Raw genomic sequence first — 24,769 nt, forward strand, 5'->3', positions numbered from 1 at the left:
CACATTTCAAACGCCTCTAACCGTTTTATGGCATCTTCTGTCAGGCTCCAGCTTTCAACTCCGTAGAGGACACTAAAGACGTAACATCTAAGAATTCTTATGCATACATTGATACTTAAAGACAAGTTGCACAGAATTTTCTTAAGACTGTTAAAAGAGCTTCTGGATTTTTCAATACGAGTTCTTATTTCGTAGCTATGATCCCAGGTATCCTTAATGTTGCAGCCGAGATAGCATATTTTCTGTACTCTCCCTAGGGGTGTATTGTTTACGGTAATTTGGGCGTTTATGTTGGTGTTTTTACTAATGATCATTATTTTTGTCTTCTTACAGTTTAGTTTTAGGCGGTATTTGTTACATGCTTCTACAACATTATCCATGATCCTTTGGAGCCCCTGCGCACTATCTGCCAGCAATACTGTATCGTCTGCATATCTAATATTATTTATAAGTTGTCCATTTACTGCAATACCTTTTTCTGATTCGTCCAAGGCCTCTCTAAAGATGTTTTCAGAGTATATGTTAAATAATGCTGGTGACAGTATGCAACCCTGTCTAACTCCTTTTTTTACTGTGAAGATTTCGGACAGTTCATTTTAGAATCGAACTGTTGCTTTTTGTTGGAGATATAAGTTTGAAACAAGTCTTATATCCTTACCATCGAGTCCTGATGTTTTTAGGATATCGATTAGTTTTCCATGTGGGACTTTATCAAATGCCTTCTCGAAATCTATGAAACATGCATACACATCGCAGTTGACATCCCTGGCTCTCTGTATTAGAACTTGCAAGCTGAAAGGTGCTTCCCTCGTTCCGAGTCCTGCTCTGAATCCAAATTGAACTTCACTTAGCTGTTCTTCTAATTTGGTGTATATGCGCGAGTGAATGATAGTAAGGAGTACTTTAAGTACATGGCTCATCAAACTAATTAACCTATGTTCTTCACATTTTCTAGCGTTGGCTTTTTTGGGAAGTGGAATGAATATCGATAGTAGCCAGTCTTTTGGTAAGTAACCAGTCTCGTATATGTTGTTGAATAACTTCGTAAGAGCTGTAATTTGGTGTGCCTCTAATAGCTTCAAAATTTCACCACGGACCTCGTCAGGTTCTGGTGATTTCCCATCTTTAATCCGCTTAATGGCCATAGTTACTTCTTCGTTTGTTATTTCTGGGCCGTAGGGATTGTCTATTTCATACGGACTTCGTGCAGCATCTTCGAATAATTCTTGCATATATTTTTTCCATCTTCTTAATTGATCTTCAATTGTAGTCAAAATCTGACCTTCGACGTCTACGACTATGCCTGTATTGCGTTGTTTTCTGATGTTCTGTACTTCTTTAATCTTTTTGTGGATATGGAAATCGTCATGTTTGCGTTGTAGTGTTTCAATTTCCTTACATTTCTCCATCAGCCATGCTTCTTTTGCCCCTTTTATTTCCCTTAGTATACTCTTATGCAACTTTTTGTATTCATTGTCATTTCTACCTTTTAATTTCCTTCGCTCTTCCATCATCTGCAATATTTTATCTGTCATCCATTCTTGCTTCTTTTCTCTTTTTGATTTAAGATACTCATGCGAAAGTGTGTTAATAGATGTCTTCATTTCGTTCCATTGTTCTTCTATGCCACTAGAAGTGTCTTCAACTATTTTTGCACACTTAAACCACAGACAGACAAATTCAATCCAATTAAATATTCTAGTTAGGAAAATTAAGGGAACTTAATATATATTAGTTATTATTTATGAGTTTTGTCTTTTATGTAGTTTGGGTTTATCTTTTTTATGTCTTTTGTTTGTTGTTTCATTGGAAGTTTCCCTCAAAGGCAAATTTTACCTCCCAAGGCAATATCTAGATCCGCCACTGGGAAGAACTGTAATACCCTACAAAGAACCCAGGAAGAAAAAGCGGACCTAGGAAAATCAGATTATCCAAGAGCTTCAATTGCTAAAGAGGCAAAATGAGCTTCAATTGCTGTTGCTGAAGGGGAAAAATGAAACTAGAAAGTTCTATAACACCCTAAATAAGATAAGAAATGAGTTTAAACCACGGCTGACGATGTGTAGGAACAAGAATGAACATATAGTTAGTACCAGTGACGCAGTACAAAGCAGATGAGTTGAGCACTTCAAAGAACTACTTTGTACCGAAGTAGAAAATTATATGCATCACCATCACCACAAAGACCAAGAAATAACACACACGTAGAACTTCCTTCTTCTTCTTCTTCTTCTTCTAGTGCCGACTCCCCTAATGAATGTTGTCTATAACCATTGCAAATTCGTGTTTATCTTCTGCTTTTCTGAAAAGCGTCTGTGTATTTAACCCGGTCCAGTCGTGAATGTTTTTCAGTCAGGATATTTGTCGTCTACCAGGACCCCTTTTTTCCTTCGATCTTACCCTTCATGGAACCTCCTTCAATTTTGGAACTGAGAGATGGAATCACATGCCTCAAAAATAACAAGTACCCAGAAGTGAATATCTGCAGAGCTCATCAAACATTGAGGTATGGTCGAAGCGAAGATCGGTGGGATATGCGCATTTTATCAATGAAATTCGATATTTTTAAGATATTCGAGAAGCTGCTACAGATAAAATGTTTTAACAACATATTAATCATTCAGAATTACCCGACGGATATTAGTACGCTGTGTCTAGGTACACGCTAACGTGTACGCAAATAAAAAAGTTAGGTACACGCGAATGATTAAAGTTCATCAAGCCAGTGACGTCATTATTTAGCGTGAGCAGTGACTTTATATTTTGGTACATGCTATTTTGATATGTTAAGTGTTTGTTGTTTGTTTGATAGAAAATATTTTCATTAAGGGTAGGGGAAGGGAAGCAAAACTATTTGTTTGTATATGTTTCAAACTTAATTGTAATAAAACAATATGTATGTATATAAAAGTATATATTCAGGTTAGCAAAATAAATATTAGTTAACATGATATATACAAAATACTGCTAAAATAATTTTTATACGTAAGTTAATTATACCAGTTTATATTTGTGTTTATTTTTGCTGTTGTGTTTATTTTTATTTATACAGGGATTTGAACTTGTTACGATTTTCATAGAAAATTGGTTATAACTTTGTAAATACCCTGTATAACATAATAAACCTTTATATTTTTGTGATATGAAAGTTAAGAAGATTTTGAACATAAAATAAAATATAGGGTATTCCATTTAAAAAACATAAGTTTGGTCTGCCACGATATTATCGAACGCCCTGTAACATTCTAACTAATTTTAGTAATTTTGTAATATGAAGCTCAAAGTTTGCTAAAATTTGTGTTACTAACTTTTATTGCTATCTATTACTATAGCGGATCTACTGAGCTTTATCACACTAATCAATCGCCCCGTATACCTATTTGATCTTATTACTTCTGCTACCCTTAATCACGAATTTTTGTCTCTTATCTTTTTCATACTGTTTTAGAATGTTAAACTCATTAAAAGAACTAAATAATTGCCCACACTCCATAGTTAAAAAAACACAAAACAAGTAAAAAATAAGGAAACTCTTTACAAATCAATATTAAAGTGTAAACATAAAGCGATTAGACAAATTCTAACCACACTCTGACACTCGCGATACACAGATACTTAATACCACAGCCACAGCGTACACGCGGCTCAAATTAGCGTGTACCAAAAAATCCAGCCATAGTACACGCTAAATAATTGACATCACTGACTTGATGACGTTTAAGCGTGTACCTAACTTTTATATTTGCGTACACGTTAGCGTGTACCTAGACACAGCGATATTAGTACAGTTAAAATATTTAAGGCTATAAGCGGACAATGATGATTTAATGAGTGAAATTCAGGGCCCCCGCTACCATATGTGCAAAGTGTGCAATGCACATTGGAGCCATCCTTTAGGGGCGCCAAAACATAGGGTCAAAAATTGCAAAAGTATTTACAAAAAAATCAAAAATTAATTTTAAAACAAAAGTTGAGAAATTAAATAGTTCAGTTTTACTTTGTTTGGATAGTATTATTAGTCTCTCTATAGATATAAAATAAAAAATTCGGCTATAAAAATAACAAACACCCATTCTGTAAAAAAATACCTAACTATACCCTGATTTCGTGGAAAAATTCCAGACATCGTGCAATAGTGTGTGGGCGGTAATTCTATCTCATCGATAAGCGAACGATTATGTGGCGCTCAAATGATAATTCGACAAGAGTTAAAAATCGCATACCTATCAAATAACTAATTAGACCGAACTGTATCGTCGCCCCCGTTAGCGAAATTATTCCGATTCGATTTTTTGCACAAACTTACTCAAAAAGAGGTCCTTATAACAAATCCACAGGGTGCCAGGCGTTGCCGTGGTTTAAAAATTGGTAAAGCGAATTCACAAAAATAATGTTTTCCTTTCGAACAATTTTTTTAGATCAGTTGGGTCATTCTGAGTAAAAAAGGTATCTTGTCATTTTTCACTAAAATTGATTGTTGTTGAGTTATACGCGATTTAAAATTAAAAAAATGCGAAAATGGCCATTTTCAAGGCTTAATAAATCGATTAAAAATTATAATTACGAAAGTCAAAAAGTGAATTATAAAGTCAAAGCAAAGTTTAAAACCCCTCCATGAAGATCCTGCAGAAATTTTTGTCATTCTTTTATTACAAAGCTGCCGTTTTTAATTAGCGCGTATAGTCCAGGCTGTATCGTTGCCCACGTTAGCGAAATTATATCGGTTAGATTTTTTTGCAAAAACTTACACAAAACGACGTTCTTATAACATATTCTGAGGGTTCCAGGCGGTACCTTGGTCGAAAAATTGTTTAAACAATTTTTTTAAACAAATTCACAAAAACAATTTTTTCACTTTGAACAATTTTTTTTAGATAATTTGGGTCATTCTGAACAAAAAAGGTCTTTTGTGATTTTTCTATGAAATTGATTGTTGTCGAGTTATATGGCCATTTTCGCATTTTTCAAATCTTAAATCGCGTATAACTCGACAACAATCAATTTTAGAGAAAAATGACAAGAGACCTTTTTTACTCAAAATGACCCAATAGACCTGCATCCCGCGTACCAAAAAAGTTGATTAAAGCTAAAAATTTGTTAATGGTTTAACGGTATCTAGTCGGATCAACTTTGATGTACGGGAACACTGGAACAGGGAAAGTTTAAAATGTGGAACAGTTTAAAAATTTGAAACGTCAGACTACGAAAACGTCACATGTATTTTGTCGGACAGAACTTTCAATTGATTTGTTACCCATTCATTAAATTCTCATGCAAAAATCAGACTAGCATTTATCACCAACTGGGCATTTTAATAAGTCCAACACGTAGAACATGTTAAATGACAGGAATTATGTTGGTGACAAATAGCAGTCTGATTTTTGCATGAGAGTTTAATGAAAGGGCAACAAATCAATTGAAAGTTCTGTCCGACAAAATACATAAAACGTTTTCATAGTCTGACGTTCCACATTTTTAACCTGTTCCACAATTAAAACATCCCCTGTTCCAGTTTTCCCTTACATCAAAGTTTGTCGACCGTTAAGCTATTAACAAATTTTCAACTTGCTATTAATCATTTTTTTAAATTGTTGCTTTTATGCTTTAAATCATGCTTTTAAAAAATTGTTTAAACAATTTTTCGACCACTGCACCGCCTGGCACCCTGTGGCTTTGTTATAAGGGACCTCTTTTTGAGTAAGTTTGTGCAAAAAATCGAATCAGAATAATTTCGCTAACGGGGGCGACGATACAGTCCCGTCTAAATGGACAAAATTTGAAAATCGCGGTACTCTGGGTTCGTCATCCACAAAAAGGTGGGATGTTGTGGGTGGGGTGAGAAAAAATGTTTTTGGGTTAAGTTTAAACCCTCTAAGTGTGACAAGATGGTCCAGCAGAATTTATTAAATAAAGCCCCTTAAACCTTATTCAATTAAGGTTTGCTATGGTGTTATTTGTACCTATTTTGCTTTATTTAAAGCACCAACCTACCTACCTTCAAAAAAAAAATAAAAAAAACATTATCAAAATACCTATGCCTGTAAAATGACAAGGGGCGCCAAAAACCTTTTTTGCACACAGGCGCCAGTAGTTCTTACGGGGGCCCTGGTGAAATTTAAAGTTTTTTTACATTAATGACAAAAAAGCAAGCCCATTAGCAGAACCCAATTAAAAATTATTTTGCACATCATATTTGAAACATTATTTGGTTGAAAAATCTCATTTTTGTTGGCAAAAAAAATATATTAATTTGTTTGGACTGAATTACAGTTGTGTTTATCTTAAAAAGGATATGTTACTATCAAAATTCACACAGTGTTGCCAAACTGAATTTTGTTATTTTGGGTGTAAATTTTTCCACGGATCTCCGAGGGTACAATAACAGCATCATGTACCAAATTCTGCGTCTCTGTTGCACGAATACATATAATATATTATAGGTATCTACGTACTTATTCGAACAATTTCTAACAAATACTTGACATTTATTAAAATTTTATAATTTAATATTAACATAGTTTTTATTAATTAATTTATTTATTCAAATAATTATAGTGCGGCTGCGGGCGGCCACTGCCCGCTATGGTCTACATTGAAATAAACCCCGATAACTCTTCAGGAACTTGAAATTGAATATAAACTTCAATTTAGGCACTTAGCAACCTCTGAAATAATGATGGAATATGGGTTTTCAAGACTCAAGAATGCGGAGTTTCGCATTTTTCAGGTTTTAGATCGCTTATAACTCGAAGATTATAAACTTGTGAGAAAAATAAACCCTTTTTTGTTTAAAATGATTCGAAAAATCTAAAAATATTTTTCGGAGCAAAAAGGTGATCTTTTGAATTTGTTTAAAAACAGTTTGTAAACAATTTCTGTCCAAAAATTTTGGCCGGCACCCTTTTGACTTGTTTATAGGGGACATTTTTTAACAGAAATCCGCAAAGAAACCAAATCAGAAAATTTTTCATACGGGAACGGTCTTATAATATTGACTATAACTTAACAGTATTTTGGCCATCTGTTTGTAGATAGCTCAATAAAAACTCGTCCGTTAGTTTGCTACAAATAGGCCATTTCAAGACTTTGACGTTTATGTCACCGCCGGGAGGCAATTAATATGGTAGGGGAGCCCAAGCGGGGATTTTTGCAGTTACTCGAGCGCGTCAGATTATCATATGAGGAGGAACCTGGTACCCTGTAGATGTACCTCTACCATATATTGGCTCTTAACACAGGGGAGTTCGTTAAGGGGGGCCCGAAAAAAAAATCTATCCTTAAAAAAATTCGAAATTGTCAGATTAAGATAAGGTAAGTTAAGTACATGCAAAAGAGTGTATATTTAAAAAATCTGACGATTTGAGCCGGGCGTAAGGAAATGGGTGAGTCCCAAAGTTTCACAAGAAAAATGCGAATAGTTCGCGAAATAAATGACGGATCGAAAAACTAAAAAATATGTGCTCAATATTTTTTAAAAACCTATCGAATGATACCAAACACTACTTCCCACAGAGAGGGGTCGGGGGTAAATTCAATATTTTAAATACGAATCCCACGATATTTCGCGAAATGAACATCAGATCGAAAAACTATAAAATACACTTATTCAATATTTTTGAAAAATCTATCGAATAACACCAAAAAAGACCCCCACGGAGGTGGGGTGATGGGTTACTTTAAAATTTTAAATAGGAACCCTCATTTTTTATTGCAGATTTGGATTCCTTACGTAAAAATAAGTAACTTTTATTCGAAATATTTTTTCGAATTATGGATCTCTCTCCTGTCGTTTCCCCATTACTGAGGATCGTGATTTCTTCCAATATTCCTAACAATGTTTCTCCATTGGTCTCTATCTTCAGCTGCTCTAAGAGCTTCGCAGAATGAGTTTCCAGCTGAATGCTTTATTTGGTCAGACCATCTAGTTGGTGATCGTCCTCTTGATCTTCTCCCCGGAACGTTTCCAGAAACAATTAATCTCTCCAAACTGTCGTCACCTCTGCGAACCACGTGACCAAAGAATTGCAGAATTCGTTGCAGACATATTGTGGACAGCCTGTTTTTAATATTGAGTTGGTTTAGAATGGAAACGTTTGTCCTATGAGCTGTCCAAGGTATGCGCAGCATTCTTCTCCAGCACCACATCTCAAAGGCATCAATTATTTGGCGCTCGCATGCGCGAAGAGTCCAAGTCTCTGCTCCGTATAGAAATATTGAGAATACAAGGGCATTCACCAGTCTCATCTTGATATTTTGAGAGAGAGATCTGTCTTTCCAAAGTTTAGTTAGGCGACTCATCGCATTTTTTGCCATACCAATACGTCTCCGAACTTCTGCTTCACAGTTACCATCGTTAGTTATACTAGACCCGAGATAGACAAAGGTGTTTACTATCTGGTATTCCTGTAATATGTTAGTCAGTTGAATAGTGTCAAATCTGTCGACCACCATTATTTTTGTCTTAGCTTGATTGATTTTCAGACCAACTTTATTGCTTTCGTACTCAACTCTTCGCAGAAGATCAAACATTTCTTGCTCATTTGCTGCTATAAGTGTAGTGTCATCAGCAAATCTTAAATTGGAGATTTTTCTACCAGCTACTGTCACTCCACCGGCCCATCCTTCTAAAACCATCCTCATGACATGTTCACCATAAATGTTAAATAAGTCAGGTGACAACACGCATCCTTGTCTAACACCTCTCTCGGTCCTGAATTGGTTTGAGAACTTCTGATCTAGTCGTACTGTCGCTATATTAGACTGGTACAGATTTTTAATAAGTGTCACCAGGTGCATTGGTGCGCCCATTTCTATTAAAATTGACCACAGATTTATCCAGCTTACACAATCAAATGCCTTTTGGTAGTCAACGAAGCATATAATCATGGGTACTTGAAATTCTCTAGACTTTTCAATAAGTTGTCTCAAATTCAGGATTTGTTCCCTTGTACCTTTACCCTTTACAAACCCCGCTTGTTCCTGAGGTATTTGGTAATGTAGATAGGTTTTTAATCTGTTTTTGATGATACGCAACAAGATTTTACTAGCATGTGTTATTAGTGACAGTGTGCGGTAGTTTTCACATCTGCTAGTAGTTCCTTTTTTGTGTAGTGGGATATAAATTGAGGTACACTAATCAGATGGCCATTTTCCTGAATTCCAAACAGCGACACAGATAGAATGGATGATATGTAATCCTTTGTTACCTAGTAACTGTAGTATTTCACATGGTATTGAATCAATACCTGGGGATTTATTTCTCTTTAGTGATTTAATTGAATCTTTGACTTCAGCGAGTAAGACAGTAGGTTCTCTAGGGTAGTCAGAAGGCCACTGATTTTCTGCTGATACCTCGTTATTTTTATACAGCTCGCCACAGTAGTTTCGCCATGTTTCCAATATTTCATCAGCATCGGTCTTTAAATTACCTTCCTTATCTATTACAGACCACGTTTGAGGTTTAAATTCTCTGGTAAGGAGTTTGATCTTCTGGAATAAGTCCCTCGGTTCATTTCGACAGCCATGTTCCTCTATCTCTCTGCATATTTGAGATATGTAATCAGCTTTATCTTTGCGGCACTGTTTTCTGATTTCTCTCGATAACGCTCTGTATTCATCGTTTGTTCCGTATCTACTTTTATGTTCTTTTCTGCGTTGAATCACAGTCCACGTATTATCGGATATCCATGGCTTACGGCCGGATATCCGGAATTATGGAGAGATGGCGTTATAATCGGAAAAAGCGATTGTTGGAAATGGAAAATTAAATTAAAAAATGGCAAGCGCCCACTAAAATGGAAAACTTTACTTAACTGTTTTTGGTTTTAGGACCTACTCTTCACAACCCAATAGGTCCCCAAAGCGCTCGAGTGACTGCACATTTAGCATACTTTGCTTCCTTACCATAAGTGTATTCGAACAGATAGTCAGGGACTATCGACGACAAAAGTGGAGCATGCCATGACTAAAAGACCGCGTCAGGGTCCGCGAAGGAACATATTTTATTTGTTTATATTTTTTGACATTGTGTTTCTTAAATTCTTTACCCCTTTAATAGTTTTTTAGTTGTATTTTGCGAACATTTTGTTGTTGATTTTGTGTTTAGTTGTAGAAGTACTTGAACGACTTTATTTAGTTTTAACCAGTGAATAAATAAAGATGAGTGATTATTTTCGAAAGTTGTTGACAGACAATACAGATGTTTGTAGGTACACTAGTTAGTCATTTAGCATTTTTATAGGAAATTTTATAGCTTTATTATTAAATTTAACCATTTTTTTGTCTCACAGATCATAACTTATTTAGTTCAGATGGTTTTATCCTTAAAATGTAGCACTGATGGTAACCAATAAAACTGAACTTTATTACGATTATTTCGGATTTCACACTTCAAAACACAACAGAAATAAAGCATATGATCGATTATTTCAGTAAAAATGTTAAATTACTCCTTGTACAAAACAAAATTACAAGATTGTCAGATTGATTTTAAAATTGCAAAAGTCACTGCAACGCAATATGGCGGTGCCGGCAATTTGAATACAGTAGCCAATGCGGCGAGAAATATTCAGTCAACGGTTTATTGCGGCGGTGAAGTTTTGGTGGTGTGTGAAAATTGTACAAAAAACATTGATTTTTCCATCGCAATCTAAAGTCATTCATCGCATTATTACGGTCGCAATTGGCCGGTACTGCTTTCGAGGAAACCAAAGCTTAACTAAACATTATTATTAATAATAATTACAATAAATTTCTATTGTTGTTGTGTTTTATCCTTTCCTATCATAAATGTGATATATCCAGGCGAATTGAATTTAGTACATTACAAGCAGATGTTTCAGGGACCCCAGATGCACAGAAAATAATCGAAGGTACAGACATTTCTAGCGGCAGCCGCAGAATTGTCACGTTCAACGAAAACATCGTCATGTTGGAGGTCAAAATAGATATTCACATTCATAGAAATTCCTCAAAAGGAAACAAAAAAATATTTGGGTTATATTATATTTTACAGGAAAAAAATTGAATATAATTACTTTGTTTCGCAGTGTACATACAATTATTTGACTCAGTGATACTCAACCTGCGGCCCGCATGTGGCCCTCTAGCGTTTTTTATGCGGCCCGAAGGCTGTCTAAAGGGCCCTGTAAACGATCAAATTATTTGTTAAATTTCACGTATTTTTCAAATTATTTGATAGTGTGCCGATGTGTTTGAGGCGTGTTTGTGCGTGAGGCAGACAATTCAATGACTTTAATTTTGAAATTATATTGAAATTTTTAAGAAATCTGATTAAAAAGCAGGCATTATTAACTTTTACTAATAAATTATTAAAGTTAGTGAACAAATATCTATTTTAAAAATAATCAAAACTTATTTACTACATTGCAACGACTCATTTAGTAATCACAAGAAAAATTCAGGTTCGGATTAACAAAATTTTTTAAAAATAATTGTGACTTTTATCAACATCCTGTATATTGAAATTTTCAAAATTCGTTACATTTGAAAAGAGCACAAAAACTAAGTTTAATTGCTCGCTTCAATTTTTTTGCGCAGACAATTTAATGACATTCATTTTGAAATTATATCAAAATTTTTGTTTTGAAAGTTCGAGTATCGAGTTCGAGTTCTTAAAAATTCTGACGTTATTTCAAAATTAAAGTCATTCAATTTTCTGCACAAAAAAATAGAAGCAAACCATTAAAATTAGTTTTTTGTGCTCTTTTCAAATGTGTAAACGGGTTTTGAAAATTTCAATACACAGGATATTGTTTCAAGGTCACAATGAATTTATAATTATGTTTAATCCGGGCCTGGATTTTTCTTGTGATTAGTAGTTGGGTGGTTTGGGTTCTAAATGTGACATATGTGTACCAAATCTCAAAAAAATATACAAAGTGGTTCTAAAGTTATGGATCCAGAAAAAATGGGCAAAATCGGTAAAACACCCTTTAACTCGGTTATAAAAATCGGTGGGGCAATAAATTCAGTATGTCTAGAACCGCCTCACTAACCTCTATTCACCATTTAATTTAAGTATTCCCGTTTCCCAATGAAACACATTGTATACTACTTACCTTGATTGCGGCCAGCAAGCTGTTGCAATGGCTACTATGTGGCCCAGAAAAGAAAAATGTTGAGTATGGCTGATTGACTACTGTTTCTCTACTACTTCTTCATTACTTTTCTTAGTGTACTAACTAGTACAACTGTCATTTCCTGTCTTAATGCTTATGGATTTCAAAGGTATTTTACCGACAAAACTTTCGTTTCTTGGGGGCTGGGGTATTCTTTGGTTTTAGTAAAAGTATGATTCAAAATTGATTTTTTATTATTCTTATAACATTCAGATTTTTTAGAGATGGTCATTTTCTTTAAATTCATTCATTTATTTCAAATGAAATTTAGTGCTCCGCATTTGCGCCATCTATTTGTAGATAGTTCAATTAAAACTTGTCAGCTAGATTGCTAGTTTGTATCATCCATGAAATTTGATACATACTTCCTAGAGGGCGCAGATAGTGTAAGGAAATGTCAAATTTTTAGAATGTTTATAATTTCACCTGTGCTCCTGCCTCTCCAATCCAAGTAGAAATCTGCGAGCAGCTGTCAGTGCACCAGTAAATGGCGCATCTTTGCCAATGTTAGCCAAAATAATTTTTGCGATAAAAAAGTACGTGTAAACAAAGATCATGACGGCTTCCGGAATTTTACCTACATATCAAAGATTCGTGCCCGGTGTCCCAGTGCCCTTTTCAAGACGTTCCTTTCGTCCAAGGGAAAAATATGTTGTATTTTTAGTGTTTATCACATTCGGTTTTGTATGTTTTGGTACATTCTTTTTCCTACCTGAATTTAGGACTGGTGGTACAGCTGAAAGTGTATACAAAGTGTATGATCAAATAAAGAGAGCTGGACCTGATCTACTAATACCTCCACCTCCTTTGGAGAACATAGGAGAAGCCCCTAAACTCCTTAGACATGAAGATGACATTAAGGAAGACCCTCATGTCATAGGGGATAGGGCTAAACTTAGGGCCAAAATTGAACAGGACGGTGAGTTAAAGGTTCTTGAAAGGCCTGATATAGAAAGACCTAAAACTTCCTCTACTGCTAAACAAGTCAGTGAAATAAGGGTGGTAGATGGTTTTGGAGATCAGCTTCGAGACCAGCTTCAGAAAACAGTTCCTGCAGCTCACAGTAACCGCTATCCAATGTTAGAGGGAGGTGAAGATGAGGATGCGGAAGCTAGAGCCCGAAGGGAGAAAGTTAAAGAGGTGAGTTCATACATCATTTAAATTTTAAGGGATCACATACCTTCAAAACAATCTGCATGCACCTTTTATAAGTGACCATGTTTAGCACTCTAGTTGGACCCAGAATTTCAAAATTAGTATTCTCTGTCAGTGAATATTCTTTAATATCCTTTTTTCATATAGGTACTTGGTTCTATTCTTCTTCTTCAGGTGCCATCTCCGCTACGGAGGTTGGCAATCATCATAGCTATTTTAATTTTTGAGGCAGTAGCTCTAAATAGTTGTTTTGAGCTGCATCCAAACCATTCTCTCAGGTTCTTCAGCCATGAAATTCGTCTTCTGCCGATGCTTCTTCTGCCATCTATCTTTCCCTGCATTATGAGTCGCAGGATGGCATACATCTCGCCCCGCATCACATGTCCGAGGTACTGTAGTTTTCTTTCTTTAATTGTCAGTTCAACTTCCTTCTCTTTACCTATTCTTCTCAGTACTTCATTGTTCGTAACTCTATCTACCCAGGAAACCCTCATAATTCTTCTATACGTCCACATTTCAAAGGCGTTAAGTCGTCTCATTGTCTCTACATTTAACGTCCATGATTCCAGTCCATAGTATAGTACACTATATACGTAGCATTTTGTTAGGCGTACTTTAAGAGCTAATGTTAAATCTTTACTACATAGGACCTTTTTCATTTTCATAAAATTAGAACGTGCTTTCTCGATTCTGACTTTGATTTCTGCAGTGTAGTCATTATTTTCGGTTATAAGTGTTGTTCTATTGCACATTGTCAAAAACACATTTATTGGACTCAAAATATTCCAGTTTATTTTCATAACAAAGAATCACAAATAATAGGAATGTTCCTTTTCATTAGTTAATTAATATGTTTTGTGCTTTGAAAATTATTCCTAAGCCATACTTAAGCAATGGCGTAACCAACCAGGATGATCATAAGGGGGTTACAACTACTGGGCGGTACATCTCAAAGGGGGATGTACTTTGGGGGTTATAACACCCAAAACCCCCCTGGTTATGCCATTGTACTTAAGGGGCTATCCTAGTGTAAAAGTACGAAATTCATATGCTTTTTTTGGGAATTTCTAAAATAAAAAGTATTGTACCAATTGTTTTGAAAATTTGCATAAGCATTTATTATAAAAAGAAGTACATGTAAAACAATTTTCATAAAAAAATATTGAAAATTAAACGATTTTATACGATAAATCTACTGGCACCGTAAAAATAAAAACATAGCTCCACTGCTGCAGTGATTGAGACTAATGGGGATTCTGAAACATAAAATTTCAAAGTGATTATTGAAATATGTCATTTCCCATACCATCAACTAGGATTTTTGAAAAATATTAAAATTTGGGAAAATGGTGTGAAAAGTGTTGAAAACATTTTTTAAAATTAGCTAAAACATTTTTAGTTTCAAAAACTGCCAAATTGACATTTTTTATCCGATCAAAAAACTCCTAGTTTATGGTATAGAAAATATCTTATATATAACTTTGAAATTTTATGTTTCAGGGTCACTATTAGTCCCAATCACTGCAGCAGTAGAGCTCTGTTTTTATTTTCATGGTGCCAGTAGATTTATCGTATAAAATCGTTTAATTTTCAATATTTTTTTACGAAAATTGTTTGACGTGTACTTCTTTTTATAATAAATGCTCATGCAAATTTTCAAAACAATCGGTACAGTACTTTTTATTTTAGAAATTCCCAAAAAAGTATATGAATTTCGTATCGTATTTTTACACTAGGATAGCCCCTTAAGTCAAAACACCAGTTATTTCCAATTTTGTAAGTAATTGCACTTAATTGTTACAATTTTTTAATTAAAAAGTAAAATGCAAGGAGAAAATACCTTCAGAGCAACCTCCTTACTATGTTAGGTAATAACTCCTGAGTAGTTCCAGTACTAGGATATAAGGTGCCTGCCAGTAAAACTAGCATAGGCGCCCTTTGTTTTTTTTTAATTAGTATTTTGTATAAAACTAACAGACAAAATCTCATTTTGGTGCCCCCCAAAACAGAGGTGCCTGTCTGCTGTGCATCCCTTGCAGGCCCATTATTGCTGGTCCTGCTCCTGAGTGTATTATGTGTCCCTGTATATTAAAAAGAGGGAAAAGATCTTGCACAAAACTAAACACAATTTAACAAAGAATTCAAAAAATAAACATAATTAAAAATAAAAAAGAATAAAGAATTCAAAGAGAAAAGTCAATAATAAATTAATAATATTAAACGATTAGAACATATTGTGTACAAATATGATAAACGGAATATATAAATTGTAAAAAAATTATCTTTAGTTGAAGCAGGAAGTGTCACAAATGGTCTGGCTCCCAAAGCCAATAATATCGAGCCACATACACACACATACCTATTTCAGATAAAATGACAAAGTGCTTAACTTTAATCATCGTTTGTTTTAAATCCATACTTAGTTATGGACATCAATTCTGCTGTTCAAATGAAAACAAATCTCATTGCGCTTGTGCAAGCCATATAAAATATTTTGATAAATTAAAATTATTTAAAAAAACATTTTCGTATTTGGCTTTAATTTGAAAATTCATTGCTTGGGTGAGATTTTTACATTACTGTATATACAGATGAAACAGTTTAATTGCTGAGATCTATGAGTCAGTAATTTTTATTACATTATTAACCCTTAAGTTTATTTTTAAATAAAATTTTTATTGTTGTTTAAAGTGTATAAAAATTTCATTTTTTTTATTTTGATGTATTCAGGAGAAGGTTTTAAAACAAAATACATACATTTTTTTTCTTAATTATTTTGATTTTTTAGAAAATTGCTGTTACATATATGTAACACTAGGGGGTCAATCCATGCCAAGTGGTCCAATATAAATTAAGTTGGTTGCTTGACTATTTTTAATATTTTTTATTTTTCTATCTCTTAAACTTCAGTCTATAGAGAGTACAGAATTCCAGTTATTTTATTTTTAAAAAAATTAGTTTGCCGATGACGGCCATTTTTGTTAAAGCGTATCGATCATTTTCACGGAAAACATGGCTTCGTTCTTTAGCCAATATTTTCACTGAGGTTTGTCCTAGAACAATAAATAAAAAACCAAACTTTTTAGAAAAGTATGCTGTAAAAAACGGCCTATAGCATTATTTAATTTCAAACTACCCTTAAGGCCTTAAATGAATCTCGAAGTTTGAAGAGGTAAACTGATAAAATTCCATTTTCAGCATTTTTTTAACAGCATAAGGCAAGCCGATAATGGTTTGTATTTTTTTCTGCAAAAGACATACGTACATACTTTAAATAAAAAAAAGTTTGAGCTTTGAGACTTGAGTAAATTTTTTCAAAAAAAATCTCAAAAACGTAAGTTTTTGAAAAATCTCAAAGTTTGACCCATTATATCTCTGATGGGCACGGATGAAAAAATTTGAAATTTGGCTGAATGTTAGCCCCTAGCAAGTAGAATAAGGAGTAAAAATTTGGAGTTGCAGACTTACGTCATATAGGAGTTACAGGCCTGAAAAAATGGTCAAAAATCAAAATGGTCAAAATTTGAACGTTTGCGGGCAGGGTAATTAAAATTCAAATAAACTGTCTAATGAAATAAAAATTAATCTATTTTCACCAGATTTCACAATGAATTCAAATTTTTACAGGGTGGGCCAAAGAAAAGAGTTCACCTTGATATTTGGCAGTTATTAGATTTTAAGGAAATGCCAAAACAGGTCGATTTTATTTTTAAATTAAAATTTTTTTATATATATTTCATACGTCTCCATGACGTCATCGTCAGTGACGTCATCCATCTGGGCGTGATGATGTAATCGATTATTGTTTTAATGGTAATAGGGGTCGTATGTTATCTCATTTGAAAGAGTGTTCAATTCTCTGTTCAGTAGTATAAACAATAATATAATTATTTATACAGGGTGGCCAACAAATAATTTTTGAATTAAATTAATTGACATAAAAAGTAGAATGTATGTAATTTATTTAACTCAAAATACATTTTATTGCTGTCATAAAATAGAAAAAAAATATTTGGCAAATAAACATTGCTTTTCGCTTAAATTAAATGTTCAAACTGTCAAGAGGTAAGTGGGAGGCTGTTTGTGATTTAATTTAAGCGAAAAGAAATGTTTATTTGTGAAATAAACATTTTTTCTATTTTCTGACAGCAGTCCAATGTATTTTTAGTTGCCACAAGACCCCTATTCCCATTTAAAAAAATCATCGATTATGTCATCACGCTCTGATGGATGACGTCACGTAGTATGAAATATATCCGAAAAAGTTGCAATATAATAAAAATAAAAATGGACCTGTTTCGGCATTTCCTTAAAATCTAATACAGTAGGAAAAATGAAAGAATACCCATGAACAAACATATAAAACACGCTGTATTTTCCTGTCACCGTGTCACACAAAAAATTGGCCAGCACAAGTACATGTAATAATTATTATTACATGTACTTGTGCTGGGTAATTTTCTTTGTGACACGGTGATAGGAAAATGCAGTGTGTTTTATATGTTCGTTCATGGGTATTCTTTCATTTTTCCTACTGTAGGTAACTATTGCCAAATATCGAGGTGAACTCTTTTCTTTGGCCCACCCTTTATAAATTTGTATTCATTGTGAAATCTAGTTAAAACAGATTCATTTTTATTTCATTAGACAGTTTATTTGAATTTTAATTACCCTGCCCACAAACACTCAAATTTTGACCATTTTGATTTTTGGTCATTTTTTCAGGCCTGTAACTCCTATATGACGTAAGTCTGCAACTTCAAATTTTTACTCCTTATTCTACTTGCTAGGGGCTAACATTCAGCCAAATTTCAAATTTTTTCATCCGTGCCCATCAGAGATATAAGGGGTCAAACTTTAAGATTTTTCAAAAAATTACGTTTTTGAGATTTTTTTTGAAAAAATTTACTCAAGTCTCAAAGCTCAAACTTTTTTTTATTTAAAGTGTGTACGTTTTCCAGAAAAAAATTACAAACCAATATCGGCTTGCCTTATGTTGTTAAAAAAATGCTGAAAATGGAATTTTATCAGTTTACCTATTCAAACTTTGAGGTTCATTTAAGGCCTTAAGGGTAGTTTGAAATTAAATAATGCTACAGGCTGTTTTTTTAGAGCATACTTTTATAAAAAGTTTGGTTTTTGTTTTATTGTTCTAGGACAAACCTCAGAAAAAATATTGGCTAAAGAGCGAAGCCATGTTTTCCGTGAAAATGATTGACATGCTTTAACAAAAATGGCCGTCATCGGCAAACTAAATTTTTTAAAAATAAAATGAATGCAATTTTGTACTCTCTATAGACTGAAGTTTAAAAGGTAGAAAAATAAAAAATATTAAAAATAGTCAAGCAACCACCTTTGGACCACTTGGCTTGGATTGACCCTAGGAAGATATAGGAGCAAACATAATTAAAATATTTCTGATTATAAATCTTAAAATAACAAACAAATACAAAACTAGATAAATGAAAAATCATAATCAAGTTATTGTAGATGAAAATCTATCTTGCACTTGATGCACACTCCCACATTGCACTTGCAACCCGTGGTACGCACATATGAACTACAGCATTCACCTGCAAAACGTCTCCTTTTCTTATCAGGAATATAGGTCAGGAGATGATTAATCTTATCATATCTTATATCAACGACTACTTTGGACGAAAATGGCCTGCCTGCATCTTTTGATTTGGTACCATACTTCGTAAGATATGATGTTACTAGATATATTCGAAATTCTAGTTGTGGCAATAGGATCATAGGATCTATTATATCCAGTATCAATGTCAATAGATCATTATGTCCATCATCTATGTAAATAGACACTAGCATCATTTTTTAGAGCAAATTCCTACTTGGTATCTAGCTACATTCTGGTCCATAAGATCAACTTCAACTTTCCTTTCACTAGTTTTTTAGCTTTTGCTGATGATCTGGAAGGCTGAGCCTCGTTAATATTATATATTTCGAAATCTCTTTTACTATTTCGTAAAACAAGTTAAACCGGTGCTCTTAGAATTCTCTCGGACAGCCTGTTAAAATCATTATATTCCTCATCACCAAACTCCTCGTCTGTAAGCACATTCAATTCTGGGGTTTCAGTACTTATATATTATAGCATCAACATCTAAAGTTTCAACGGCATCAATTATCTCCAGCGCTTCTTGAAGAGAAAACCCTTTTCTGGAACAAGCAATACGTTACAATTCCAAAAGTTCCGATTTTTTGCTCCCATATCTTCCTAGCGTTACATATATGTAACACCAACAATTAAAGGCATTTTTTACAAAACAAGGATAAAATTTCTAAAAAATTTATATTATCAATAAGAAAAGACATTATTTTATTCTAAATTGAAAACACTTTAAACAAAATATAATAACAAAAGAATAGTAATAATATACTTAATCAAACTTGACATCCATTTTTACCATAAATAATAAACACCATCACATAAAACACTCAACTAAATAAACAGGTTAGATTAAATCCTTGAACCAACTGCTGAAAACTAGTAAACAAGAGTCCCTTGAAAGCTTTGCATCATCATCTAGTTAAAATTAGAATCACTTCCCGAATTTAAGGCTTAAGATTTTAGCGGTTTCTGCGTTACATATATGTAACTCTAGGAGCTTAAGGGTTAAAAATCCTGTGGCCTCAAGGAAGACCAGCAGTTTCCTTATTGGTAGTTTTAGGATCTTTTCTGTTAAGATTCATGCCTTTTCTTAGCCTGGACTTGCTCTTGAGCTCATTTCTTTTGATGATTACTTTTCAGCCACTTCTGAACTTCGTTTTATATATCTAGCATCTTTTTTGATGCTACAGAATGGTTCTGGGCTTATAACAGTTTCTCTCTAGCGTTGTGTTGCTGACAGACCTGCTCTTTCTTTCCCATGAAGGAATGAATGAGCAGATGTACCCTTCATGACTCTACAACCATATTAAAGACATTTTATTATATTTGGCCAGGTTGTTGACGAGATCCTTGTTGTTGTTGTTCTTTACTTCCAGAATAGCTGCTTAACTATCTGCATTAATGTTTATTTTCTTTGCTTTGGGGTTTCCATCTTTGATTTCATCAATGCACTCTTCCATAAAAAACTTCAGTTTTTGCTTTGGGAGCACAGTTGTATATTGCCTGGAACACAGTTGTATATTGACCTAGGCTGTAAAATTTGATTGTAATAACCCGTTTGCCCAAAGACTCCTGATCCAATACCAAGTACCATGGCCTATTTTAGATTCATCAGTGAGCTATAATCATAATGATGGATTCCTTAAGTATAATCCCAGTAGTATTTGTGTGGCTGTTCAATATATAATTTGGCCACCAAGTTTTGTTTGCTTTAAATCTTGGGATGATCATAAAGTCTACTGTTGACTGTCGAACTATATAATTCCAGTGGAGAGAGACCTGTGATAACCTTTAAAGATGCTGTTCTACAAAGTTCTATAAGTTATATTTTAGAAGTGCTTGCCTTTATAGGGTGGTGTGAGAAATCCATAAGTAACTGTCAGTCGTATCACTGATGTGTATAACCAACACATTACCTTTGGTTTCAACTCCCAGTTTTTACCTACAATTCATCTGCAGTTCCAGAAGTGTCACATAGCCATGTTGGTTATATTGTTACGTTCCTGTGGTCCTTTTTATCATATATTTTATGTTGTTTGGCTTTGTTTCTGCTTATTTTAAAAATATTGTAAAAGGCTGTATAAGAATACTTAACTCTACTCTTACGGTTGTATACCAGACTTACGGTTGTATACTCAATTTATTTTACTAGTTTATTTACCAGTATGAAGTAAACCACTTTCCTTTTTTTATATAATAGTTGGTCTGTTAAATGTTGAGTAATATATTCCACAACTGTTATTAGTCATCCATAATTGTGCAAGCTTTTAACATATGCTTTCTTAATATCTTTTTCTTCTTCATTTATTTATTTATGTGATTCCTCTATTTTAACCATTTAATTAAAATTGAATTATGTTGCATCAGAAGTACCTATCTGCAGATATTTTTACTCCACATAAGTATACTAAATGAATTCCGTGCCACTTCTCCAATTGATTAAGCCAAACATAATGTACTACAAATTCGACTCCACTCTTAACCAAAACTTTTCTTTTAAAATTGAACACCCCAGCGGTGTACCCCCTCGAGGCTTCTGAAGAAATCAGACCCACAAAGCTTCATTGAAGACCACATAAATTGGTTTTTCCCCATACAACAGCTAACCAAATTTTTAACAGATTTCATTTTTGAGCAGCAAAACTCCCCAGTGGCATGAACTCTTCGCCAGTCATTTACAGTGCTTTCTGCAACATTAAATTCTCTACAAATTTTCGCCATGGATTCACCATTATCAATCTTCATTAACACTTTTAAGCAAGTATCCATCGAAACCACAATTCATTGTACTTATTGTTAAAAAAATAATTAGTGTACAGCCACAGCAGAAATAAACTTAACTGATCAAAACGAAAAAATAAGCCCATCTATAAAATATTATTTATACACACACCGGCAAAATTAAAGGAACACCTTAAAATTGGGACATGTTTGTCCCATTTGGTTTGGAATACCCTGTGGAATATTCAAGCATATATCTGTGGCTTGGTTCTAAAAGGGCCTATGTCAAATTTTTGTTTTTTTGTACAGCTTTGTTTTGAATTTAATATTGACCAAACAAAATTCAAAAAATTGAAATTGGCCATTTTAACACCAAGTCACATAATGTGGCTTAATGCTAAAAGGGCCAGAGTAAATTTATTGCATTTTGTTTAGTAAATATTAAATTCAAACGAAAGCTGTACAAAAAAAAACAAAAATTTGACATTGGCCCTTTTAGAACCAAGCCACAGATATAAATTATTGAAATTAAACCTCAATTGTAGCCTTAGGCTTTCTTAACATTTTCTTTTTTGATTCATTCGCATATGTTGGACAATAAAAAAGTTAGGTAGGTACTTTAACAACTAGTCATGTTCTTCATCAGTATAGGGTGTTTATAAATAAGTGCGACAAACTTTAAGGGGTAATTCTTCATGAAAAATTAATGACCGTTTGCTTTATAAACATATGTCCGTAAATGCTTCGTTTCCGAGATATAGTGGAGTCACTGAAGGTGGATATGAGCTATTACCTCCGATTTCGTTGAACCTCCATCGATTTGGATGAAAATTGGGGAGTGGTTAGAGGATATCTCAAGGAACAAAGGTGACATGGTGCCAACTTGCGCTTTTACCATGGGGGTGGATGCCACCCCTTCTCGGGGGTGAAAAATATTTTATTAAAAATAACCCCATAATTCGATAGCGGGACTAACTCTAAGCAAAATTTGTTATATAAAGTTATTGAAATTAATTATAACTTTTTGAGTTATTAAAGATTAGAGATTTGAATTTTTCCTGAGAAAAATGCACGTTTTTAACCGATTTTTTATAAATAATTTAAAACCTATAAGTTTTTACAAAAAAGTTATTATTACCAAAATTGAAGATAATAAAAAATTAAATAAATTCCTTTAGAAAAACCTTTTAGTGTTAACTAAAAGTGAGTTATAGGTAATTGAATGTATATTTCTCTCGGCGACTACCCAAATCTAAGTATTAAAGCTTAAATAACAGGAAAATTATGCATTTTATAACACAAACTTATTAAACATTTGTCAAAGTATTTAAAAATATCTATCAGATGAGCCCACGAACAAGTTGATAGCATTAAAATTTATGCTACAGAAATTTTTCAAAATTTATCTTTTAAAAATTTTTCCAAAAAATGTTATTGTTATTTTTTAATAACTCCGTTAATTTTGAGACATGAGATTCGCCTAAAAACTATTTGAAAGCTGAAACTAAGCGCTTTTAAACCGCGTTAAATTTAATTTTCTAAACCGCTTACTTTTTTAAAAATAAAAGGTTAAATTGCCCGGTTACATGGTTCTCGGAGGCAAAATTTAAGCTTAAAACGTTTCTATCTCGGTTATTTTGTACCCTACAGAAATAGTAAGACAAATAAAATATTTGATACAGAAAAAACTAAAATTTTATTATATATAATTTTTTTCGTATATTGAGTATTTTTGGAGTTATTATTAAAAGAAAATGAAAATTACGATAATCTGAAAAATTCTGATTTTTTTTAAATTACATCTTTTTTTCAAAAATATGCATTCTAAACCGGTCAAAATTGTTGAAATCATTACTTATGCTATTATAAAGAAACTGTTGTGAGAATTTCTATAAATTTTAATTTTTGTGGAAATGACGATGTTTTATTTTTAACTTTTTCCAAAAAAAAATCCAAAGAGTTCTCTTATTTTCATCATAACTTGCTTAATTTTGATGCTATTAACGTCTTATGGAGCTCATTTGATAGGTATTCCAAATTACTTTGAAAAGTGTTTAGTAGGTATAGTCCTGTCGCCAGGGGGGGTACAACGGCCTCGTTAATTCAGATGGACTTACCCAAGTTTTTTTTATGTATTTTGACCCGTAGAACACGAATTTTTTGGGTAACAGTTGATCCGGATGTCGATAAGATTGTTATAGACCAAGAACTTGAGGAATCAAATAACAGCGATTTTTGGCAAAACAAAACAATATTTTGTATTTTTTGGGTCATTTTAAGCAAAAAATATTTCTACAAGTTTTTTAGTAGGATGCACAGTTTTCGAGATAAACGCGGTTGAACTTTCAAAAAATCGAAAAACTGCAATTTTTAAACCCGAATAACTTTTGATTAAAAAATAAAATAGCAATTCTGCTTAGCGCCTTTGAAAGTTCAAGTCAAATTATGTCGGTTTTGATTATTTGCATTGCTAAAAATTTATTGTGTTATTGTTAAACAAAGCTACAAACCACTAGTGCGTGAGTGATGTTTCTATGATTTCTCATTTAAAATCGAACGAGTAGGTAGAATAGGTACTAGTGCAATCAAGACTATTTCTACGTTACATGCGTTAAAACGCATGTAAAAGCACGGGAAACCCTACGTGTTTATAGCTTTGTTAAACAATAAAAAAATAAATTTTTACCAACGCAAATAATCAAAACCGATATAATTTGACTTAAACTTTCAAATGCGGTAAGCAGACTTGCTATTTTATTTTTTAATCAAAAGTTATTCGGGTTCAAAAATTGCAATTTTTCGATTTTTTTAAAGTTCAACCGCGTTTATCTCGAAAACTGTGCATCCTACGAAAAAACTTGTAGAAATATTTTTTACTTAAAATGGCCCAAAAAATACAAAATATTGTTTTGTTTTGCCAAAAATCGCTGTTATTTGATTCCTCAAGTTCTTGGTCTATAACAATCTTATCGACATCCGGATCAACTGTTACCCAAAAAATTCGTGTTCTACGGGTCAAAATACATAAAAAAAACTTGAGTAAGTCCATCTGAATTAACGAGGCCGTTGTACCCCCCCTGGCGACAGGACTAGTATATTTTATAAAATGCCTCGTTTTCCC

General features: G+C 33.4%; 1 protein-coding gene across 1 annotated transcript in view; it reads left to right on the top strand.

Annotated features, from left to right (window-relative positions):
* Positions 1-12,599: 12,599 nt before the first annotated feature.
* LOC126883295 (mannosyl-oligosaccharide alpha-1,2-mannosidase IA-like) overlaps positions 12,600-24,769 on the top strand; it is a 662,535-nt gene continuing 650,365 nt past the window's right edge. Inside the window, exon 1 of the mRNA XM_050648655.1 lies at positions 12,600-13,280. Within this exon, the coding sequence (XP_050504612.1) occupies positions 12,696-13,280 (585 nt within the window). The 5' untranslated portion in view covers positions 12,600-12,695. The remainder of the gene's footprint in view (positions 13,281-24,769) is intronic.

Source organism: Diabrotica virgifera, chromosome 4 (genome assembly GCF_917563875.1).
Source record: "Diabrotica virgifera virgifera chromosome 4, PGI_DIABVI_V3a".
Lineage (NCBI taxonomy): Eukaryota > Metazoa > Arthropoda > Insecta > Coleoptera > Chrysomelidae > Diabrotica > Diabrotica virgifera.